The sequence below is a fragment of the Mirounga angustirostris genome, unplaced genomic scaffold (assembly GCF_029215605.1).
Source record: "Mirounga angustirostris isolate CCGP_5_RB_7025 unplaced genomic scaffold, mMirAng1.0.hap1 SCAF_7, whole genome shotgun sequence".
Lineage (NCBI taxonomy): Eukaryota > Metazoa > Chordata > Mammalia > Carnivora > Phocidae > Mirounga > Mirounga angustirostris.
The window spans coordinates 136,928,604-136,955,416 of record NW_026991715.1 but is presented as its reverse complement, the minus strand read 5'-3'; the positions used below and the strand labels follow the sequence as shown (position 1 = coordinate 136,955,416).

The 26,813-nt window shown below is 35.4% G+C and overlaps 1 protein-coding gene across 1 annotated transcript in view; it reads right to left on the bottom strand.

Moving 5' to 3' along the window:
- Positions 1–26,813, bottom strand: part of CDH12 (cadherin 12) — a 992,169-nt gene that overhangs the window by 181,448 nt on the left and 783,908 nt on the right. The window contains exon 4 of the mRNA XM_064596829.1: positions 5,685–5,979. Within this exon, the coding sequence (XP_064452899.1) occupies positions 5,685–5,979 (295 nt within the window). The remainder of the gene's footprint in view (positions 1–5,684; positions 5,980–26,813) is intronic.

Below are 26,813 nucleotides of genomic sequence, written 5' to 3'. Positions count from 1 at the left end.
GTTGTGGTGGGGGTAAGCAACTGGTTTCTTTAGCATCACAAGTCTGGAGATCAAGAGGAAATAAATCTAAGGAATCTCATTTGCTTTTGCATTTGATTTGTATGATGAATTTCTGGACTTTGGTCTCATGCAATGAGGGAAAAAGAATTTGGGGTCCTACAAAGGGGTTGAGTATATATTGCATGACAGAGCAACATGAATGATTGGGGTCCAGAGGGTAAACTGGTAGAAGGCCCTCAATGATCTTAGCTACCTTGTATTCATTCTCTTGGGTAATCCCATTTCCTGAATGTGGACTGGACTTACTTATAACAATTGGAATATGGCAGAAATTAGAGGATGTCACTTTAAATATTGGTTATAAATACAGATTGTGGCTTTGATCAGAGATGTTCTTCTCTCTGGCTATCTCTTAGATAGGTCTTCCTGGGGCCAGGCAGCTGCCATGCTGTGAGGTAGCCCTACAGAAAGGTCTACGTAGCAAGAGACTGAGGTCTACCAATCACCACAGGAGTAAGCTTGGAAGCAAATCCCTACCTCCTCCCAGTTAAGACTTTAGATCAGACCATAGCCCCAGCCAACAGCCTGGATACAACCTTTTGGGTGACCTTGAGCCAAAGATACCCACCCAAGCCACTCCTGGGTATCCATGATCCTGTAAGATAATAAATGTTTGTTGTGTTACACTGCTAGGTTTTGGCTAATGTCTTGTGCAGCAACAGGTAACTAATACACAATGCTGGTCAAGTAATAAAAATTAGCATTATTACTATTGGGACAAATCAAAACCCTGTTCTACCTGAGAAGACTCAACGAGATTACAGCATCATATCTGTAATGTACCTAACAAAGAAGCATATCCTGAAGTTGTACATGAGGAAACATCAGGCAAACCCAGTATGAAGGACATTCTAAATAATCACCGGCCAAGGATCCTCAAACCTGTCACAAAATCAAGAAAAAGTAAGGAATTACTCCAGATTGAAGGAAACTAAAGAGATATGGCATTTAAGTGCACCATGTGATTTTCACCTGGAAAATTGTGTTAGTAAGATATTATGGAAACAACTGATAAAGCATGAATGGGGTCTAAAAGTTAGATCCCAATAACGGATTAATGTTAATTTCCTGATTTTAGTAATCGCATTTTGGTTATACATAGAGAATATCTTTATTTGTAGAAAACAGCTAACATTCTGTCTCCAGCTTCCTGGCAAAAATTCTGCCTATAGGGCACAGACAGAGACCAATGAGACTGTTCCTACTATACCACTTAAGCTGTTCTCTGTGGCCATGGGTAGCTCATATGGTAAGATAATGTATCTGCTTTGCAATTTCTTGATCTGTCTCCCTATATGCCTTATGGCACTTCCGTGAAAGCAAGGACGTTTGGAAATTCGTATAAGTTTCTAAATTATAATAATGGTGTAATAAGTTAATGTTAGGTATAGTCATCATTTTCACTATTTCCTTCGTGGAGTTGGACTATTTATGTATGGCCATGTAGAAAATATTCTCTGTTTAAAAACCTTCAAAAAACTCCACCAAAAATTTCATCTTAACACTTTTCCCCAAACTTCATATAAAACAAAATAGAGTTCATGGAAAAAAAAATAAGGGTGTGCATATTAAGTTTTTAATAGCCAGCAGTGTAATTCTCTTTAGGTGTGTATTATTTTATTTACACTTATACTATTTTTTTTTCTTTTAAGTCAGTGAATAAGAGATACCTAGTCCTCAGATTTTATTTTAAACAGGATTTCCCATCCTCAGGTTTATAATAAAATAAAATAAAATAAAAGTAAGCATTCCGAGGCCTTAACCAGCTCATCTGAGATTGAAAGCTAAATTTAAGGCCCAAAGACATTTTAGAAGCCACTAAAGGGTATAGCTGGTTGCAATTAACTTTGTTCTAAAGAGACTGGGAGTTATACCTACTTGCTGGAATTAGAGTTCAGTTTTCATATAAAAATGAAGATCAGATAGTAAACAATACTGCATAAAATTATTGTAGTGGTTAAATAATAAAACAGGGAATACAAATCTTGAGGTGGATCACCTGGCCCCTAACTATTGCTCTGGAAACGGTAGGTCTTACCACAAAAATTATGATTCACAATTGGCATTTATAAAACGTGTCATAGAGACCTAGTTATGAATAACCCAATCAGCTGCCTCAAACTGGCTTAGTTCAGGCAGAGGAAGATAGAACAAGTATGAATAAGGGTTTAAAGGTGTTACACCTGTCAGCTCTCTAGGAAAAGTTACTGCAACTGCATGCCATACCCATGCATAACCACCCGTATTAAAGAAGATCGTTATTGTAATTCATTGTTACTGTAGTGATCTTAAAGAATTAAGGCCACATTCATAACGTCCAAATTTGTCCCCAAGGAGAAAGTCTAAGTTGGAGAATATCTGGATCATTAAGTAATTTCCTCGGGTCAGGGTAAAAGCACCTTATCTGTGAATATTTCTTCCATGGCATATTGCATGCAGCACAAGTTAGTAACAAAGTGACCTTTCTCTTAAACAATTCATAGATTCACTAGAATTTTCTTCAAATTTTTGGAACAAAATATATTCCATAGTCTGCTAAGTCTTAAATGTTGATTTTCCTCTGAAATCTCTACCGACCTTGCTCAACATCCGTTCCATGCTTAATCGTTAATCACATTTTCGGACACACAGTCTATTATTGCTAACTTGACACTTGCAAAAGAAATTGTTTTGATGTCCCAATATTTCTTGTTTTGTTTTGTTTTGTTTTGTTTTTTTTGTATTACAAAGTAAGCTATTTTAAACCATGTATTTGTAAATTGGTTGCTGCTTCTCCATCATTGTCAATAACACTGTCAATTATCGGGAAGGGGCAGTTATTTCCTAGAGAACGCTCAAACACAAATCTATAAAACTGACAGCGAGATGTGCTGTGACAGTAGCTAGATGGTCTAATACACCATGGTGAACTCCATCTGGTCTTCACCAAAAGTAACTTTGATATTCCAAAGAAAATGACACAGAGGCAGGAAGTGCTTAGAAGGGATGCGGGAGAAGAAGATAGACAGGAGTAATCATTGGACTAAGTGATTGCCAGCAGGGACCATTTCCATATGGTAAAGAGGGTGTGCTTGGGAATGGAGCTCAGGAGCTTAGGAACATAAATATGATGCCTGGATGGATGCACGGTAGTTTTTCGTTGTAAAACCAGAAATAACACATGCCACAAGCCTAACTGGGTATCCTGTGTTTTTGGTTCTGTGTAGAGGCAGGATTATGGGGGATGGCAAAAGTAGTAGGTGGTAGATATTTAATTTCTAATATTTAATTCATAAGTGGCGTTTATATTTTTTAGGATATATTTGAAAAAAAGGATATTATGTAAATGTAGTCCAATAATACCTGGGTGAACCCATAGCATGCAATGTGGTATCACGTTCAAAAGAAATACTCCTTTATTATTATTTAAAAAAAAAAAAAAGCAGGAAGGGTGTGTTGAAAATCAGTTTAAGTATTTAGTGGAGTCTCTTGAATAACTAACCATATGGCAAAACATTTAAAGAACTCATTCTTCTCTAGATCTTTCTGATACCTCAAGACAGTACAGCAAATTATGTCTCACCCCAATACTGCAAAAGCTGGGATCACTTTGTTTTCTCACTTACCTACCCTGATTTTCCAGATTTATTTCTCTCTTCAGGCGCTAGCTGTGAACTCCTTTTTATAAGGGTTCAGACTTTGCAGTCCTTCCCTTTATCCAAATTGGCACAACAAAAGACCTAATTATTTACCTAATAAGACAGAATTTTCTAATAATGTGGAGAGATGTGTATGTCTGCTTTAAGGATGTTGTTTCTGTAATAGTCACTGAGGGTCATAAATTCATGTAAATATTCCAATTTACATGAAGTAAGCCCTGGATTGAACCATTTGGGTACAAAGGAGCCTTGTCTTCTTAAAAGCCTTACTTTCTCTCAAAACAGTACCTTCATTTTTCTCTCCCAGTAAAATCAAGGCACAATTAACAAACTAGCTCTCCCCATTTTCAGGGGCTACTTTTTAATAAGATATACTTCTTCCCCATTATACTTCTAAATCTCTAGCAATCAGCACCATGTAAAAAAAGCAGCTCAAAAAATGTAGGAAGAATTGAATAACAGATTAGCAGCCCTGTGTCTCTACACTAATGTTTAAAATCTAAGCAAACTACTCTGAGCTTTCTCAGGTCATGGAGAGAATATGATCTCTGAATACCTGGTAAGGTCACAAAGACCATTTCAAGTGAACTTAGGGTTATTCCATGTGCAACTCTTAAAGCCACTAACCTGCTCCTGCCCTCGGTATAGTTTATGCATGTCTGGGATGGGTGTAGAGTCAGCAGATGCTCTCTGAGGAATGTCAGATAGGAAAATTAGCAACGGCTCACAATATGAGTTTCAAGTTGTAACCTCGGAGTGATGGGTAGCTTTATCTTACAAATGTGCTAGACATCAGAAGTTACTTTGAAGTAGAATAAGGCTTTGGCAGTGGTGACTTTGGAATAAAAGTTATTTAAAATTGTCATGAAAGCTATCTTTAATTCATTGACTTCAAAATACATAATCACAGAACTTTTAAATTTAGGTTGATATTGACATGTGAATTTATATCAAATTTAAGTTTTAAGAATGGTAGTGACATTATTGCTAATTGTAAATTTATTCTAATAACGTGTTCGCAATAATATTTGCCTCCTGATTCCATGGCATAACTAGTATGGCATACTTGTAATCAAAAAGAAAATAAGGGGCGCCTGGGTGGCTCAGTCGTTGAGCGTCTGCCTTCGGCTCAGGTCATGATCCCAAGATCCTGGGATCGAGCCCCGCATCGGGCTCCCTGCTCAGCGGGAAGCCTGCTTCTCCCTCTCACACTCCCCCTGCTTGTGTTCCTGCTCTCGCTCTCTCTCTGTTAAATAAATAAATAAAATCTTTAAAAAAAGGGGGGGGGGGCGCCTGGGTGGCTCAGTTGGTTGGGCGACTGCCTTCGGCTCAGGTCATGATCCTGGAGTCCCGGGATCGAGTCCCACATCAGGCTCCCTGCTCGGCGGGGAGTCTGCTTCTCCCTCTGACCCTCCTCCCTCTCATGCTCTCTGTCTCTCATTGTCTCTCTCGCAAATAAATAAAATCTTAAAAAAAAAAAAAAAGAAAACAATATCATCCTTCAGGAATCTCTATCTATAGCTACAAAGGATTCAACACACTCCTTTCTGGACCACTTCCAGACTTGTATGCGATACATGCTCTGGATGTATTTTTGAGCCAAGAATTACATTTTACTTTGAGCCAAGAATTACTATCTGGTATTTGTGGGTATGGTAGTTACCTTTAGCTCTATGTAGGCACCTGGAATTGTAATGGCAATGAATTTTAGTACAAATTGATTTTTGTACTTATTTACAAAGGAATTCTGTGCGTTCAGGTAAATGCAAAGACTGGAAAATAGTAACAAATGTTATATATCCTAGATATGTATGTATCTATTTGTATATTTAAAATGGAGCAGAAAGGACAAAACAATGAAAATAATGTGTCTTCTGTAGTGGAAGAATGATCTGGTTTACAGATAAGATGTTTACATCAACCTGCAAAAAATAAATGTTGAAAAGGCCCCATAGCACCTGACAAAATTTTGATTTGCCTACTTACCCACAGGAGACATTTCTGGGACACTAGCAACGTAGGGTCCATCCAAAAACTTTGGCTCATTATCATTAATATCCTGTACTTTGATGATGAATTCCGATTCAGGCTCCAGGGGCTTCCTGGTTTCTATGTCCACAGCCTGAGCACGGAGTGTGTAGAAAGGTTTTTCTTCTCTATCCAGGCTCCTTATTGCATGAATGTCCCCTGTTGTTTCATCAATGGTGAAAACGGTGCCAGCGCCATCTCCTGAGAGGGTGTATTTAACAGTGCCCTCTCCTTTATCTAAGTCAGAATGCAGCTTTTAGGGGGAGAGAGAAAGAGACAGAGAGACAGAGAACACCATTAAAGAGATGGTCCCATATTAAAAATACTTGCAGTATAATTTTTTATCAGAAAAGTTCAAGAAAAACCTTATGGTTCCTTTTTCATTGTTTTTCTTTCTTGTTCTTTTCTTTTTTTTTTTTTACTAACTTTTTGATTATAAACATTTTAAAGACACAAAAAAGTAGAAAAATGCATACTCAGCATTTATATATACATATATATCCCAGAGATTCTATCATTTACCTTTTAATCGACAGTTGAGCTTTGAACAATGCAGTGGTTAGCGCTGTTGACCCCAGTGCAGTTGAAAATCTGTGTATATCTTTTAACTCTAACAAAACTTAACTACGAATAGCTGTTGACTGGAAGCCTTACCAATAATATAAACAATAAGTCAATTAACACGTATTTTGTATGTTATATGTATCATATCCTGTATTCTTTCTTTTAAGATTTTATTTATTTATCTTAGAGAAAGAGAGTGGGCATGAGAGAGGAGGGGGCAGAAGAGGGTGGGGAGAAGGAGAGAATCCCAAGCTGACTCCGTGCTGAGGGGTGAGCTCAAGGCAGGGCTCAGTCCCAGGACCCTGAGATCATGACATAAGCCGAAACCAAGAGTTCGACACTCAACTGACTGAGAACCCAGGCTCCCCTTATATACTGTATTCTTACAGTAAAGTGAGCTAGATAAAAGAAAATGTTATTAAGTAAACATAAGTAGGAGAAAACACATTTACAGTAATTGTATTGTATTTATTGATACCATACGTTTATGTATTTATGAAAACAATGCATAAAAGTGAGATTTAACCTCCATGAAGTTTAAACCCATGTTATTCAAGGATCAACTGTATTTGACTCATCTCATATATAGATCACATATCTACCCTTCCATTTGTCCTTTTGTCAATCCATCTTATTTCTCAATGTAATACAGAGATTGTCTAAGTACAGTCCTCAAATACATGAGCATGCATAAATACAACTAATTTGAATATCTGTATTTATGTCTTTTATACACTTTTGGGGATAAAATTTTCATAAAACGAAATGCATTGATCTTAAGTATATTTGTTTCACTTTAAGTAATTGTTGTAATAAACATAAATGAGCTCATCAATGCCAAATCAGAAACCCTCCTGAATATCCTGAATAAAAAAAAAAACAGTGACCTGAATTCAGTGAGAGAGAAAGTAAAAGAACTCACAAAACATTGAACCTTTTTGTTTGAAAAGAGAGGATAGTTTTGGCATACCAGATGGTTTCAGATATGTGTAGTAGAGTATTTCACTTTAACAGGCTGTCCTTCAATGAGTTATTTAGTATTACTCAGCCAAATGTTGGATAGAATCACCAATTATCCTTTCAGATTCACAGACAAATGACTTGCTCTCATTCATTCTATATATTTGAAATCTTGTAATATAGAAGAGTTTTGAACTTCTGCTAATTTCTTCAACACATTTATAATTCATTATATTATAGCATGTAATAAGATACACATAAATAACACAGGGGAGAGGACCAAACCGAAGATAAATTATCACTGTGATACTGTAGGTCACTGTTTTTCAAACTGGAGTCCAAGAATTATTTTTTTAAAGATTTTATTTATTTATTTGACAGAGAAAGAGAGAACAAGCAGGGGAAGCAGCAGAGGGAGAGAGAGAAGGAGGCTGCCTACTGAGCAAGGAACCTGATGCAGGGCTTGATCCCAGGACCCCAGGATCATGACCTGAGCCGAAGGCAGACGCTTAACTGACTGAGCCACCCGGGTGCCCCTGGAGTCCAAGAATTAAAAGAAGATGACCATAGTCTTCGAAATCCATGAAGTATCCAATAATGTATATATATAATATAAATATTACATTATTTATAATTCTCTAAGAATATGTATATTCTTACAAATATATATTTTATAAATAATATAATTACACACTATATTTAAATTATATAGCATATATAGACTTATAAATGCTATGTTTTATTCAGATGCTGATCTAAAATGTTTTAACCTATTCCTACTCATTTGGGTAGGGTCTTCTGATTTCAGAGTCCACATTTTTACATTTAAAAGCTCCTTCCAGTCAACAAACCAGCCAAAGAAAAAATGTTAAGCTTTTAGTGTCCATAGTCATTTAGGCTATGCTTCAAAATTTGCATATAAGCACAACATTCTTGCAAAATTTGCAGTAAGAATGTGTTCTGTATTTTTTTTAAAGATTTTATTTATTTATTTGAGAGAGAGAATGAGACAGAGAGAGAGAGCACGAGATGGGGGAGGGTCAGAGGGAGAAGCAGACCCCCCGCTGAGCAGGGAGCCCGACGTGGGACCCGATCCCGGGACTCGAGGATCATGACCTGAGCCAAAGGCAGTCGCTTAACCAACTGAGCCACCCAGGCGCCCCTGTATTTTTTTTTAATATTTCAACCCACACACAAAAAAGCTTTGAAATATTTTAAATTACATAAATATCCTTTTGCAAATAGGCTCTCTGTGTATTAGTATTAGTAAAATCAAAACACACACACACACAAACAAACACAACAGTGGCTACATCTTTGTTCTTAAACTCAACATTCTGGTTTAACTTCGGTAAAATAACATCATCCTTCAAATTAATGTTATTAAAATGAATGTGTTCATTTTGTGAATTTGTACTTACTTCAAAATTTGCTCTGAAAGTATATTTGTATAAGAGCATAACAAAGAATTGATACCTGGGTAAGTGTTACAATTAAAAGAGTGAGAAAACAAAAAGAGGCACAGGATTTCGATTTTTCTTTAAAGTTTCCACATATTTCACTCAAGTCTAAGGAAAATTGCTATAAATGACAGGACAAAGATGTCCCCCCTATTTTTTTTACAAACTCTTATGAAGCACAGGAAGTTTCAAGTGTAAAATCAAGCTGTAGATAAATGTACTTTGAACTTAGGAATTTCAAATTACATATTTCACCCATACTATTAAAAATATTCAACACAGTGGGTATTGCTTTTGCTTTTAAATTTATCTAAAGATATGAGACAGGCAAAAGCTCAATGCAAAAGCAAAGACTTTATAAACTGCATCCATTTTGCCAATGGCTCAAAAGAATACATGGTAATATTGTGGGAAATGAGTGAAAATTCTAAGGTTTTTACAATGTGATCCAAGTAGAGTTACAAAAAAAAAAAATCCTCATTTAGCTAAAATCAGAACTGTTTTCTTTTCGAGCTGACATAAGAATAGAAAAGCAAATGTGTTTTCAGCTCTATCCAACATCGAAATTAAATTCAGTTGCTGTTTCTCCTTACTTTTACCTTTTCCTTCTAATTTAAGCTGAATTTTGTAGAGATTGAAGCTTCAGAAGAAATATGTGAGAATACGTTAAAATTTTGAACTGGAAATGAAGTTGATTAATGTAAAATTTGTGAGAGGATTAGAATTTTTAGAGCAGTTCATTACTTGACAATATCTCACAGGAGACCACCTCCAATATCCTGCATTGTCAGGCAATATTTAAAATTAGTTATCCAATGTTGATTGAACTGGCACATGAATGACTAGCTTAAAGTATAGGTTTTTTCCTACATCAATTCTAATATTAAATAAATGACGGCCTGATGTGGGTATTGTAGATAACTTCTTTTATCGTTTCAGTACACTTTAAGTTATATTCAGTATTTTTATATAAATTGCTTTAAAAATACATATAACTGAAAGAGCATATATATGAAAATATATTTGTGTATTTTTATATTTATAATATTCTCTGACTATATATACATATAACATGATATAAAAATCAACACTTTCAATAATGAAATAACATGATCATTTTTTATGATCACTTGAAACTCTTCAAAAAAATTTTTTTTAAATTAATCTCTATCCCCAATGTGGGGCTCAAACTCACAACCCTATGACTGAGAGTCACATTTTCTACCGATTGAGTCAGCCAGGTGCCCCTCTTCAAAATTATTTTTATTTTTTTTTAAAGATTTTATTTATTTATTTATTTATTTGACAGAGAGAGAGACGGCGAGAAAGGGAACACAAGCAGGGGAGTGGGAGAGGGAGAAGCAGGCTTCCCGCTGAAGAGGGAGCCCGATGTGGGACTCGATCCCAGGAACCTGGGATCATGACCTGAGCCGAAGGCAAATGCTTAACGACTGAGCCACCCAGGCGCCCGAAGGATCATGCATTTTAATATTTACTTATTTACCTATCATTATCTTTTTTCAGGGAACTGGCCTCCATTCTGAAGTTGTCTGCTGAAATAAGAAACTTCCTGAGATGTGTGTCAAGTCTTTACTGTTCTGCCTTAGAATATCTTTTTAGTCTTAAAATACATATGAGGAAATGTAGCAGCATAAAAGTATGTCCTACTTAATATAGAGATCTTTGTAACATGAGTTACAAGATCTTCTGCCTGTCATTTCTATAAACACATTCAATGCAAGGGAAAGGTTCCTTGTACAGGATATGCTTCAGCAAATTTTGGTGTAATGATGGCATGTAAGTTGTGATACTCATTATCAGTTTTTGAATGATGACAAAGCCCACAGAATGGTTTAATATGATGGCTCAACAGTTAGTGCATGTGATTTGAAATAATGTTATAATGCTTTTATTTACATAAAGATCCATCAGATAAACTAACTAAAACTAGTATGAGAAAATGTTACGCGCTTTTCTTTGGCTGAAATAATCTCCTTATGTACAAAACAAACTACTTTTGCTATATTCTCCTGGGTGTACTTATAAAATAATAGTATTTCCTTTTTGGTAGTTGCTTAATTTCCCATCCATGCTTATTCTGTTCTCAGAAACATCACAGTGGCCATTGTATTAGCTGCAAAGCATTGGATTATGTTGGAGGCATTGCTTATCGACAAAAGAAGATGGGACCCAAAGATGATCTATAACTCTGCCTGAATAAGGTTGTAATGCAAAATTTCTCTCTGAAACCACTGAAGGTCCAGGAATATTTGACATTGTATTCTGTTCTACTCCCTGAGGGGACTCATTTGTTCTTCCTAGCTTGATTGTTGCCATTTGAGCAGGAGGAATACCACTTGACAGGGTTGGGAATTTTCTTTAACAGCCCAAAGTGAGTTGAGAACTCCCCTGCCTGGGTTACAGACCCAAAACTATTTTATCATCTGGAAGTATTTCGCCTTCTATTTAAGGAAGTAGAAATCCATTTCAAAAAGGCCCATACCTCCCCCGAGGTATGCCAAGGCAGAGCAAAGAAGAACAAAGACTATTTTTAATGCTTGGGAGCAACAAAATCTGATGTGCTAGGATATATTATACATCCTGTTAAAGAAAAAATATGCTTTTCACCCGATGTTCTCTTTCTTTTTTCTTTTTCTCCTTGAATACTGCATGTGTGGTTACATATGAGGGGTATCCTAACTCTTCTTTTAGATTGTCATATTTTACAACCTCAGCTCACCCAGATTACATTATATCATTGGAGAGTGTCACAACATATTAATAGGTACTCCTGGAGAAGTTTGAGAGGTCATTGGCGTGGTGCCTGGATTTGGGAGAAAAAATATGGGAGAAGGTTAAAATAATTTCATCCCTACATTTCCAAAGCTGTAAAACATTTTTCACAAAGCCAGGTTTTAGGTAACAAAACATTCCCTGACAATAAAATATTCTTATCAAATTTTCAGTAATGAAATCTCTATTTGAAATGAAAGTGAATTTATGCATGATTTCAAACATGGTTGTTTTTCAGAGTACTAGATAGATTTGTATGATTTATTCTACATTCAAAATAAATTTTAAAAGGTGAATTTTAAATAATAATTATACATTATTATAGTTAGATGTCAGTCATTAATTTATTGTTACTTGTTACTATTTCTCCATGTTATTGTTTTTATTATTAGCCCTTACTGAATACCAGGCATTATGTTACATATTTTAGAAGCTTTATTTAGTTAAACTAATCAGTGATATGCTAGCTAAATAGGATAAATGGAATCTCCATAATGAAATTATTTTTTTTTTTTAAGATTTTATTTATTTATTTGACAGAGAGAGAGAGACAGCAAGAGAGGGAACACAAGCAGAGGGAGCAGGAGAGGGAGAAGCAGGCTTCCCACAGAGCAAGAAGCCTGATGCCCGGCTCAATCCCAGTACCCTGAGATCATGACCTGAGCTGAAGGCAGATGCTTAACGACTGAGCCACTCAGGTGCCCCTCCATCATGAAATTCTAATAGTTCAAAATGTAAAATTTAATTTTCAAAAGCTACATGTTCTATCTTAACTTCTTTGTATAGGCATCTAATAACTCTAATAAATCAGACAGAACCAAATCTTACCTCTAATGTAAAACATGGAATAATTGAAATCCATGATCATGAGCATGACACATTTGGGGTTAGAACCCAAACCTGTTACTTCTTACCTGGATGTTACTGTATAAGTTACTAAATTTCTTTGGATGTCAGAATCCTCATACATAAAATGTGAATTCTAACATTTATATCATAAAATTTGGAGGATACTGTAGAGAATTTAATTTCACAATGTCTATTTCCCTTCATTTCTCTCCATTTACATTCAAATGAGCCCCGTATAGCAATATTTGTTTCCATTTACATTAATTTATATTCATAGATACAAGAAAACTAATTGGATCCAAAATAATGATAGAAAACATTATCAAGCTTCTACTTTTCTCAGGCAATATTCTAAAGGTTTTATATGTCTAAAACCACTTTAATCCTCAGAACAACCCTATAAGGCAAACCCTACTATTTTCACCCTAATTTTGCAGATGCATAAATTGAGGCACAGAGAAACTGAATTGGCTCAAGACACAAAAAGACACAAAGCTGAGATTCAAATCAGGGAGTCTTAACTCCATGTATCTTTGCAACCAGCACTTCAACTAAATCAGTTCTCTTTTAATTTGAGCCATATAATGTCATTTTTCTCCCTTAACTTTCTTTCTTTTTTTTTTTTTAAAGATTTTATTTATTTATTTCAGAGAGAATGAGAGAGAGCACATGAGGGGCGGGGGGCAGAGGGAGAAGCAGACTTCCTGCCCAGCAGGGAGCCCGATGCGGGACTCGATCCAGGGACTCCAGGATCATGACCTGAGCCGAAGGCAGTCGCTCAACCAACTGAGCCACCCAGGCGCCCTCTCCCTTAACTTTCAAAACTGGGTCTCCCTTAAGAGGAAAAGACAAATAAACATAGAATTTTGGGTCAGAACTACATAGACCAACTACCCAAGTATTAGTTTTGTAATACTAATACAGTTTGAGCAAAACCAGGTTACATTATTATGGACACATGAATGAGAATAGTTTTATTCAAGAATGCTTTGTACTGCCTGTTAGTGATTGCACCAGGCACTAGAATAGAGAATGTAACAGGACTTGCTTTTAAGGAGACAGGAGTCCAGTGGGGAATAATTTGGATCATAACAAAAAAGATATTCATTCAAAACACTGTGTCTTTGGGCACCTACATGGCTCAGTCGATTAAGCGTTCGTTCTTGATTTCGGCTCAGATCATGATCTCAGGATCTTGAGATCAAGCCCCACATCAGGCTCTGCACTCAGCAGGGAGTCTGCTTAAGATTCTCTCCCTCTCCCTCTGCCCCTCCCCTTGCTCTCTCTCTCTCTCTCAAATAATCTTCAAATAATAATAAATAATAAATCTTTAAGAAAGAAACAAAATACTGTCTTCTACAGTTTTGAAAATTACGAAATTTAGAAAATTCCTTGAAAAAAGCAGAAGCTTTCATAAGCATACACTGTAATAATTAAAAAGCATGTTATATTTGTGTTTTTATTTAAAATACAAAGTGGTATTACATTTATAATTAGAAATCATCTGAATAATATACTGTCAATTACATATTTGGAACAATTAATAGTCAACTAGAAAAAAGTGAACAAAACTTATGTTAAAATATAATTTACTATTATATCAACAAAATATTTCGATGAAAATTAATTTTTTCTAAGGTTCTACACATTGTTTATACCATAATTTGCTTTGAAGCATATAGAAACCCATTATATTAAAAACATAATGGAATAACTTCATTTCATTAGAGAAATAGTCATGAGCACATGTGTGCCTTCTCACAAGAACTAATAATCAAACAGATATGTGCATGTGTGTGGGAACATTTAGACATGTGCATATCGGTGTATGGCAGAGGAAAAAAAGAGAGGCACAGACAAAATCTTTGTATGTGTTTTCATGTGCTCACGCATGCACATTTTTGCAAAATGAATAAAAGGCCAACTAGATATGCATTCCATAAAACAACGCTCTTAAGGACACAATCTGAAAATTACATTATCTGCTTATTTCAAAGGTAGTTTGAAGGTGACTCATTTTCTGTAGCGTGCATTACTGTGGGGATTGCTTTATGTGTTAAAGCACAAAGCCACCTCATTGAAGTCTTTTATTTCCCCTCCTCACTTTATAATAACTACTTTAAATGGATTTTGAAAATATAATATCACAAATGCAGAAAAAATAAATCCAAGTACTTAACCGGTTGCTTTCTTGGTATTGTGAGTCAAGCTGTTTCGTGTCAGTTTTACTGTTAAGAATTCATATCTCAGCCTTATATCCTATAACAGTTTCATAAATATTATCTTATTTGCATGATAATTTATACATGAAATATTCATTTTTTTGCCCAATAGTATGAAAATGCTAAATTGCAATGTGCTATTGAGAAATAGAAATAGTGTCTATTCTGTGTAAGAAAGGCAATAAATTGCATCTTGTTTCTAAATACAGGTTAACCGAGATGCTTTTCTAAAATCTCTCATTATAAGCACATTAAAGAAGGAATCATTCTCAGGGTTCACTCGTTTTCCACTAAGGAAAACAGAATTCCCAAGAAACTTCCAAAGAGATAGTAGTTCCACTTTGACTTTGACTTTAAAAGGAAAAGAGTAAGCGATTAAAAATAAATAAATAAAAAAAAAATGCAAACAGCTCTCACAGATGCTGGAACCTCAATTTTTACTGCCTTTAGCAAATATATATTATTGGATGCCTCAGAGAAATAAATTGATTTCAAGCTACTGCAGTTTTAAAGGTCAAAGTTATTTTTTTAAAGGAATTCAGGATTATAAAAGCAGATGCTTAATTTGACATTGAGACCTTAAGTGATGAATAAATCTCTCAAAATTTAATTGCTTTTCAGAAGAAACTGAATTGCTTTGTTATTAAATTTTCCTAATTATTCATGGAATCCATAGAACTGTGTGTGTATATGTATGTGTAGCACATTTTCCTAAAACTGACCTGAATATTATAGATTGTATAGTTGCATTATTTCCAAAATCTAAAAAAAAGAGTTTGTTTACTGATCTCCTTCACTACTTTAAACAACTCTCTCTCTCTCTCTCTCTCTCTCTATATATATATATATATATCCTTGGTTTCTGATTAAGATAAGCTATATACAGAATTTCTGAGACTAATCAGGGTCCAATCATACTTCATTGTATTATTTTAGATCATAAAACTTATGCATATTCAATACAGAATTGAATCCACATCAAGCCTTAATTCTCAATTATGGTTGAAGTCCAAAATATGGTGTGGTAGGCAGGATTCTACCATATTATCCAAGGCTTCTCTCCCATTAGGGTACATTCCCTGAATATTCCCCAGGACTGTGAAGACTATGAATTTAATTCTTACAGTTATATTATGTTGCGTGGGCCCGACCTAATCACATGAGATCTTTAAAAGTTTAAAATTTCCGCTCCCCCCCCCCGGGGGGGTAGAAAGAGGAAGTTAGAGACACATGCTCTTGCTGGCTTAGAAGAAAGCAGTCATATTTAAAATTGCTGATGCAGAGGGGCAACCTTTAGGAGCTGAGGGCAGTCCCACATCACCACCCAGGAGTATCAAGAGGACCTCGGGTCTACAGCAAGGAAATAAATTCTGCCAGCAGTCTGAATGAGCTTGAAAGTGGATTTTCTCCCCCTCAAGACAGAACTTGACACCCAGCTGACACCTTGATTTCAATCTTGTGAGGCCTTGAACACAGACCCCCGTTATTCTGTGCCAAATTTCTGCCTACAGAACTGTAAGTCTTAAGCTGCTCCATTTGTGGGAATTTGTTGTGCAGCAATGAAAAACTAGTACTCATAAGTAATTAGAGAAATCTAATATTGTTAATTCGTTTTTTTTAAATCATGACTTTTGACTAAAAAGAGATTTTGATTTCTTGGTTATATCCCTCTACTGACACCAATTCTTTTAAGGTTCCTGAATCCCGTGCATGGAGTAGTGTTACCCCACAGGCAAGACCAAGCAACTCTCAAACAGCAACAAGATGCCTAAGAATTCAACTCAATTCTGACACTACCTGCCTAGAGATTGCATCAGATTCCACAGGTTAAGGGCTCAGTCCTACAAGACTACCTCCCTACCCTCACCTCAGACTCCAGTTGCCAGCCCCAGGTGTTCCTACAGCCTGTGCTTCTGACTGATCAGCTATAGATTGGAGCTTCCAACAGCCTACTCTTTAGGTTCTTTTAATTTGCTAGAGTGGTTCAGAGAACTCAGGGAAACACTTATATTTACCAGTTTATTAAGCAATATGATAAAGGATATGTCAAGAGCCAGATGAAGGGATACATAGAGGAGGTATGGCTTACATGCTCTCTCCAGGGTGCCATTCTCCCCAGTCTCCATGTGTTCATCAACCCAGAAGCTCTCTGAACCCAGTTTTTTTGGGGCTATTATGGAGTCATCATGGCATAGTCATGATTGACTAAGTCATTGGCCCTTGACTGATTCAGCCTCCTACCCCTATCCCCTTCCTTGAGGTCAGGGGGTAGGTTTGAAAGTTCCAACGCCCTAATCAAATGGTTGGTCCTCCTTGCAACCAGCCCTTGTCCTTTGGTGGGATCCAAAAGTCACCTTCATTAATAACGAGACACTCATGTCATCTTTATGGCTCTTGAGCATTTTTAGGAACTGTGGATGAGGACCAAATATATCTGAGAAATATATATTTCATCATCTGATGACCAAATACATATTTCTTATAAATCATTATGTCACAGTGCCTCAATTGTCTGATACATTATTTAATTTGTTTGCTTGTTTAATTTTTCCCTGCGTGTATCCCTACTCTACCATTTCTAGTAAATACATCTGCTCCTTCCTTTGTATAAATGATTCCATACAAATTCACCCTTTGAATCTAGTAATAATTTTAATCACTTCACTTTGTCCCTTTGACCATTCTATGGACAGAGATTGCAGGTCTGGCCAATGTTATCATCTGCCTTTCCAGTCAAAGAAGTAGCTGACTACCTCGATAGTTTCCACCTCACTCTATACCCTGGACAACATAAAGGGGGTGTCTTGAAAATAGGAGAAAATTAAGTCTACATACAAAAGGAGAATGAGAGAAATAAGGGAAGGAGTGAAGGAGTCTTTCTGACAACATCACATCAACTCCTGAAATCCTTTGGACTTTTCTTCATAGAATGAACTCATAAATCTCCTACTCTGAATTTGCTTTTGTCAGTCAAAAAAAGAAACAAACAAAAAAAGAAAGGTAGGGAATCTGTCCTTCTACATCTAAAGTCATTAAAAAAAAAAAATAGTGGAAGGGCACCTGGGTGGTTCAGTCGTTAAGCATCTGCCTTAGGCTCAGGTCCTGGGATCGAGGCTCAGTGGGAAGCCTGCTTCTCTGTCTCCCACTCCCCCTGCTTGTGTTCCCTCTCTCGCTGTCTCTCTATGTCCAAAAATAAATAAAATCTAAAAAAAAAAAAAAAAGTGCAGCAGATTTTATTGTTGCTACCTCTTCATCTTCTATGCAATTTGAAACAACTCTGCTTCTTGTATTAGGTCAAAGTGAAATATCTGCCATCTGAATTTGGGGATAAGGGAAACCTGAGCAATTGATCTCTGTAGGTTGAGCTCAAGATCCAGGGCAGAGTTTTCATCCAGTAAACTGTTGTGGGAAGTCAGATGAGTTGTGTTGTCTCATTCTGTAATAGACATTTACATTGTGGCAAAGGTCTCTGCTCCTGCTATTCAAATAATGACAGTTAATTAAACTTCAATCAAATGCATAGACTCATTCATTGTATAGCATTTCCTACCAGTATTCTCTAAGCCAGGCATTCTAAGGATTTATCCTTAACATAGAATTTCTTACAATGAACGCTTAGCAGCTACTCATTATGCAGGATATAGAAAAAAGGAAACAGGGCCATGGTTCGCAGTACCTTCCCAGTCCTCTTCCCCAACTCAGAATCACGGGTGCCCACTGGAAAAGTAGCAATCCACACAGTGCTTTTGAAATTCTCCGCTTGAACCTTATGGTACCACAATTTAACTGCTGCCTAAGCCCAATCCCCTATCTTTTGGGGGGAAACACTTTGGCTGAGCATAATTTTCCTTTAATTCCAAGTTTTGATTCCTCTCACATAAAAAAAAAAAACACAAAAATAATGTATTTTAGTTTAAAACAGGCTGTATTAATTGCCTTATAAAATGTTGAGTACTTTTGCTTCTATGATCCCTCTATGCGTGCAGAAATAACAAGATTTCCACTCATTTTATATCTTGAAGCCTTCTCTGAGAAGTTGGCATATCATTTGTTAGTTTTGAGTACACACTTGCTGCTAATGATGCTTGAAATTTATTGGTCCTGTTCATAGGAAGGAGAATAATAAGGCATTTGAACAGTCAGCTCAGATATATATCCCTTCACATACAAGAAAGAAAAAAAAAAAAGAAAGAAAAGAATAAAGCTGCCTACCTAATGTGTAAGCTGTATCTTTTGTGTCCTAGAACAATTTCTACCACGATTCTTGAACTGGCCACTCAGACCATTGCATAAATCCTTAAGTGAAGACACTGATCACTCTATCTGCCCATCATGTTGCTCACAGGCAAGAATTAAGCCAAATTATACTTGGGATCAGATATTCCAAAAACATTGTTAGTGTATTTTGCATGGGTAAGAAGGAGATTTAAAAAGAAAAGAAAAAATGGTCTTCATGCATGGCTTCTGTCATGGCATAAAATCAGGCCTTTGAAACTGGGAAGTACCTTAGACAACATTGTTTTAATTATTTCCTTCCACAAATGAGGAAACTGAGAATCAGAAAGGCTAAGTGATTTCCCCAATATCATAGAGCTAGTTAATTACAGGAATCAGAATAGAAACCGGGTTATCCAACTTTCTGCCCAGAGTTCTTTCCATTATGTGCAGTGAAAATCTCTGCTGCTATTTTCAGGCGAGTTGGCTCCTGAAAGGTGCCTTATAATGTTTAATAAATCAAAATGTTTTGTGTCTATAAACTTTAAAACATTTAAAAGTAAAAAACAAAACAAAACAAAACAAAACCTTAGTTTTCTGATGGTTTCAGATAACATAAAACCCATCAACTGTATTTCATCAAGATTTCATATGTAAATGTGTTATGGCATTTATAGGAGGGAAACGTCAGTAGCACTAAAAAGTATCAGGGATGGAGAATATAGATTGATGCCAGGATTAGAAAGGACTCCATCAATTTCAAGCTCCATTAGCAACACAGGGAAAATAACATGCAGTGCAAAGTAGTAGACATAAGTTTTATTATCAGACTTGGGTATGTGTGTTGAGAATATAAATACAATGAAATGGGATCATTTGATTATTAATAATTGTACTAATATTTTCTATTTGAATAATTTATACAAATGTACTAATTATTTTTATAAGGATTATCTTCTTTGACATCATTAATAACCCCTTCCTCCTTAGCATTGAGAATGAGGAGCCTGGGGCTTGGAATATCAAAATACTTGTCTAGTATATTATTGCTCAAAAGTTGAGAGCATGGAAACAAAACTCAGGTGTCCTGACTTAGCCTAAATAATGCACTTCCTTTTTTATTTTATTTTTAATTTCACTGTAAACTATTTTGTATATTTTGCAATAAAGAAAAGGGAATCTTTCCCTCGAACATTTAACCCTACTTAAAAGGCCCCAAACCCACAGTCATGAGGCAGTACTGGTGAATAATTTCTGTACTTCACATCTTTTATCACACATTATATATTGTGGAACATAAAATTTTATGAAATTATAGTTACATGCTTGAAATGGACTTTAAATCTTTTCATTTTCTATGTCACAAGTGAGAGTTATAAACCTGAAAAATTAAAGCTGCAGTATAATTTATCTTGCCCACAGTCTACTATACATTATACAGTTTTGAAGTAAACAATGATAGATAAGACTAAAAGTGATATTTCTCCATGGGAAACTATGTGATAAATTGCTAAAAAAGCCATGATATAACTGGAATTATGCCACTTGAATATAAAAAGATTCTCAGCTCCCTACTTTTACACACAATAAATAGTTGTGTATAGTTGGTTCATTGAGTACAATTTTCTTTTTTATAGGGACACAAGTCTCTCTCTTTCTCTCTCTCTCTCAATAGATATCAAAATGTCAAATAACACATGTGCTTTTTTACAAGATTTTATTGATTAATTTGAGAGAGAGAGAGTGAAAGAGAGCATGAGAGCAGGCTGAGGGACAGAGGGAGAAGCAGACTCCGCACTGAGCGGGGAACCCAATGTGGGACTCGATCCTGGGAACTCCAGGATCAAGACCTGAGCCAAAGGCAGCCACTTAACTGACTGAGCCACCCAGGTGTCCAACACATGTACTTTTAATAGTCTTTTCTCATTTTTTTTTTTTTAAGATTTTACTTATTTATTTGAGACAGAGAGAGAGAGAGCGAGCGAGCATGGGGGTGAGGGACAGATGGAAAGGGAGAAGCAGAATCCCTGCAGAGCTAGGCTCCTCTAGTCATTTCTCTTTATACTGCAAATAGGTAAACCGATATAAATTCCTGAGCTAATAGATTATAAATAAGTAATGTACCTGATTATATATGAATACTTATAAAATCTACAATGATTTCACACATCATGATAATGTTTTCAATTTGGGGATAAAAATTTTAAAAGTTATTACATGATACAAGTGATTTGAAGGCTGTAGATATGTTTCCTTAACAGGAAAACATCCTATAAAAAGTAAGTTTTAAAAAAGACTTCCTGGGCGCCTGGGTGACACAGTTGGTTGAGCAACTGCCTTCAGCTCAGGTCATGATCTCAGGGTCCTGGGATCGACTCCCACATTGGGTTTTCTGCTCAGCGGGAAGCCTGCTTCTCCCTCTCCCCTTCCCTCTGTGCTCCCCTTCCTCTCTCTCTCTCAAATAAATAAAATCTTAAAAAATTTTTTTAAAAATAAAAAGACTGTTCTTGCTTTGAATTCTCTCAGTCATATAGATTGAAGTTATAATATAAGACCTATGTGTGAAAGAGAAAAGAACTTCAATATTGGGGTGAAAATTGTTTTTTAATTCTTACTTTCTCATCACTGTCCTGTATAATTGTTAATTTTCCTCCTTCCTAACCCTGTGATTTAATTAGAATAAACACTACCTGTACACACAGCAAAAAAAAACAACAAAACAAAACAAAAAACAATGATAACATTTAGTCATGTAGCAACAACAGTCAATAAGGGGGAAAGGGACAAAACTAGAATGTTCCTTCTTTATGAAATCTGAAAGTTTAAGCTTTAAAATTACACACACACACACACACACACACACCAATGACAATACAATTCTAGTTCCCCTCCATAAATCGTGTTTGGTTTTTAATATTAGCACCAGTATGAATTTTCTCTTTCATATTATATTCCAAGTCGATTTTATGTAGTCCAGAGGACTCAAATAATTCCCCGCTTGAAATAAGACCTAAAAATTTTATGACATAATTATAACATCAAGTCACATTAAAATACAAAAACATTTTTTTTCTCCAAAATATTGGGAAAATCAGCCTACTTATTTGGAATTGTCTGAATAAAATCTCATTGATATTAAGTCTTTACAAAATATTGCCAGGGCCAGCATTTCAAGAAGAATAAGAGTAAATCGTTTCTTACATAAAAAAAAAAAGAAAGAAAATTGGGGCACCTGGGTAGCTCAGTCAGTTAAGCACCCGACTCTTGATTTCAGCTCAGGTCATGATCTCAGGGTCCTGGGATGGAGCCCCATATTGGGCTCTGCACTCAGCAGGGAGTCTGCTTGAGATTCTTTCTCTCCCTTTCTGTCTGTCCTTCCCCCCACTTGGGCACTCTCTTTCTCTCTCTCTCTCAAATAAATAAATAAATTAAACATATAGAGACAATCTATTATTTTGTGTTATTGGAGTGAACATCTCTGATGAACCACAGTTGGTCTCCTGAGAAGTTAATTCATCCTTTAGTACATTACCCAGCACAATATTCTCAGAGGAAGTCAAAAGATTTCTTCCTTCAAAATAGGACATATATAAAGAAAGAAAAATATTATATTCACTGTATTTTATACATACCTAACACATTATTTTAAAACATCACATATAGTAAATTAAATACTTAAACAATCTTAAAAGGGGTCTTAACAGACCTCTAGTTCCATTCACAGTACTTTGATTTGAAGTGCTTCTCCCATTTACAATTTCAACAGGACTCTTGCAGGAATTCCTTTATTAAAACAATAGTAGCTATTGATTTCTTTCTTTCTTTTCTAGCAAACTAACTTTTATTTATTATGTTTTCTTAGCTGAGATTCATCAGTTCTTTTTCAGGTATCAATTAATGCCGAGCTATTGCTCCACCATGAGAAAATCATTGTTCAATAATCTCTAGATGCTTTTTTGTCATATACTTTTATCCTGGTCTTAAAAATGAAGCATGGATATTTAACAGGCAAACTTGAGGCAGTTTTCTCTAACAGTCCCATTGCATCTAATATTATTTGATTCAAAACATGAGTCTAAGAGCAAATAAAAATTGACTTCTTTTTTTTCCAGCTCAGAATACAAACCCATTGAACTATCCTTTCAGGTTTGATGATCCATCAGTTAACACTACACTATCTTCACAAGAAATATGATTTGATCTGAAAGGAACTGCAGCAGCCTGAAACATATATTCCCAGAATATGTCTCAAAGAGCACTGTAGCCATTAAATGACTTCTATAATGTCTGTGATAAATCTTACTATTAGTGAACAATATCAGTTAAAGGCATCTCTTTGGAACTGCTAGTCTAGACTACAGGTGCCCACCTTCTGTGGGATTTTCCAGTCATTAACGTGGCTAGGTCCATCTATCAAGGGTTTTTTTTTGTTGTTGTTGTTTGTTTTTTTTCCCAAAGCAGTGGACTCAGCAATAGTTTAAGGCTTCCTTTTAAATTTATTTTTAATTTACTTGTTGTTTTTATGTAGATGGAATATAGAATATCATTTAAAAGCACAGACTTTGGAGTTGAACTGCCTGAGTTTGGTGTTATGACCTTAAACAACATAGTTAACTTCTTTTGTGTAAAATGAGAATAAAAATGACAGCTATGGTGATTAAATAAAATAGTAGAAGTAAAGAGTGGAGTGCAGTGTAAAAATTAAGCACTATTAAGCATTAGCTATTATTTCCTTCTAACCAATCAGGTCTCCATTGTTATCTGAGCTGATCTGCTCTTTTGCTATTATAACCAAGGCTTGGTCATGGTTAAACTCTAGCCTTCTGTTTCTTCTTATGCTTAATGTTCTTCTGTTCTTTTATGCTCATATTTGACAGCCCAAGCCAACATCTCTGTGTCCTCTATAAATGTCACATGGAATATTGAGACTGGATCTGCCTGATATCAAATGATTTTTGCAGACAAAATAAATGAAAGGGTATGTGTAATTCTCAATGAGAGCAGGAGGACTAGACACAGGTGGGCACTTTACCCAGTTAACTTAGACCAAAAAGCAAGGGGCCGATTCTTGATTCTTGCTGTAACAACTCAGAATCGGTTTATCACCATGACTGCTTTTAAGTGTAAGGTGACATAATCATTGCTGATTCAATCTTCAGTCACAATGTGCTTGTTATTACTGGCTGGAAATATTGCAGCAACCAGGAGGACTCTCTCATCCCTGCTACGTATAAGAAGCAAAGATAATCACATTTACCCTTTAAGTGATGGCTGGAATTATGCAAAAATGTTTCTCCTGCCATACCTAGAAACACAGTCAATGTGCAATTCATTTTACTATATTCTTCAGCTATAAAGGTACATTTGCACTCTACTGAATATCTACTCGGCTTAAAACAAAGCCTGCCGTAGTTCTTAAAATCAACAGATTGTTAACTCAGAATTGTTTACTTACATTACTAGAAAAAAGAAGTCAAAATGTCATTGACACTCAGTTTTCTTTCTCCTGAATATCTTACTCAGTCATTGAAAATCATTATTGATTACATGAATTTTGAGAAAAATGATAAGTCATCTAAAAATTTTGTATCTACTGCATTCAAAATAATGTGCTCACTCTAAAATTTCTCCCATCTTATAAGTTAGAAAAGAAATGTCAAGAGATGTTCAATAGCTTGCCCAATTCTACATACCTAGAAGATAGGGAGTACAAATGCAGGTGTAAATGACTCCACACTTTCCACTTTCCACCTTTAATCATTGCAGCATTCAGTCCATGATTACACAGTAAGTTTTTCAGTAAATGACTAAATCATAAAAGACCGTGAAATATGCTACCTTTAATGCCCCTGAAGCTACATGAACTGATCCTTTTAGCAATCTCTTTAATGGTATCTTAGCCTTTTGGGATGATTGCAAAGTTGATAATGAGTATGGCAGTCACTGCTAGTGGTCTATCCAATATCCCTCTCCTTTCTCCTTATTAATAGAATCCTTCCATATTAATAGAATCTATGATCAATGGGTTGTGTCTTGACTAGCAGTTTGCCTATTTAAAATGCCCACCTCCAATAACTTAGAGGCAGGGTAGATATGGGATTCCACCCAGGTTAGTGAGATAAACTTGAAGGCAATGTTTGTGGTTTTTAGGAAAACTGTTTTAAATGCACAGACTCATCGGTTTGTACTTATACTGTTTTTCTTGCATCTTTCCTACTTTTTTTTCTTCATCTTTTCCATGTCTTGCTGACACAAAGACTAGGCACACAGAAGCTATTTTATGAGCATGGAGAAGAAAGCAGAAAGCTTAAGATGAAGAACTGGGAGATCAAAAGGCCATTTTTGATGCCATCTTGCAGTTGCTATACCAGACCCAAGATGTCCAATTCTGGGCTTCTTTTTACACAAGAAAAATAAATCTCTACTTATTTAAGAGATTATAACTGGATTTCTAATCCATGCATTCTGACTTAGCAGATATTTTTCTTCGTACAACAGTATTTATGTTTGTAAAAATCGAAGAATCACATCTATGTAAAACATATTCTTAAACTGATTTAATTTGCTCTATAAAATCTTAAACTGATTTAATTTACTCTATAAAATACTCAATTGATAAATAGAGCATGAAAAAGAAACATTTTTGATTGAGCCATTCTTTGCTGTATTTTTTTCCTAAATAAATACCTTACGTAAAGAAAACATTATCCTGAACTCTAATAAATAATGAAACAACCAGCTTGTAAAGAATTTGAAAAGGCAAGAAAATTTAAGAGGAACTGTCTGCATTTAAAATACAGGGCTACCGTCTTTGATGCAAATCAGATAAGACTCAAAACTTGTGTTTTAATAATACCATTTTCATTGTTTAACTATATTTTATAACAAAATATAAGATATATATTTTTAACATGTATTTTAAATATAAGATAATTAGTTCTTTATTGGCTTTATTCTCCATATCCATTCTGCTATAGAGTTAAAATCCAATCAAACCAATTACCAATTATCTATTTTTAAGTTGTTTGTTTGAGTATCTGTAACTAATATGTTTGAGTAAAAGTAGTATTTTAGGAAAGTGCAAATATGAAGATTCTTTTAATACATGATATTATATAAAATTTGGCCATAACCTTTCACACGTTTTCATGAGCCAGGAGACACATCATGAAATAAAATATTTCAGTAGCCTGCAGAGACAAAATTCGGAGAAAATAATCAATGTAATTAACATCTTTATAAGCTCAGATTTCCTGACTAAAGTATGATTCTCTGAAAATGGTCTCAAAATAGATACAAATAGAGATACTTGCTTATTGAGTGCTCTAAGAAAAAGTTTGGAATGCATTTATAACTTATGGATATTGGCCTAATTGGCCTTGTTTTGAACATTATAAATTGTACTTTCAAAAGTAATGTAGTTGAAGAAAAATCTTTAAACAAAAATGAGCTTTTGATTTAGTGTATATATGCCTAAAAAGTTAATATTTTTCTTTTTTTTTTTTTAAAGATTTTATTTATTTATTTGAGAGAGAGAATGAGAGAGAGAGAGCACATGAGAGGGGGGAGGGTCAGAGGGAGAAGCAGACTCCCCGCCGAGCAGGGAGCCCGATGCGGGACTCAATCCCGGGACTCCAGGATCATGACCTGAGCCGAAGGCAGTCGCCTAACCAACTGAGCCACCCAGGCACCCCAATATTTTTCATTTTAATGATACCTGTGTGGTTAATATACATGAGTATTAAAAGACGTTACTGCCAGTCAGAAAATGGAATTTGTTTTTATAAATTTATGAATAACCTTTGCCTTATATAATATATAGCATTTTCAGGGTGATGCATGTATATTAAATGTGTATTAAAATAACTGTAATCTTTACATTTTCTTCAAGTATTCATGTGAATAATATTTGAATTCGGGAGAGAATCTGAGGTGTATTTAACTGGAATTAGTAAGTGCGGTAGGTTTTCATTGTTAATTAAAATGTGATTATTTTTCTTGCACTGCTGTCCCATTATCAAAGT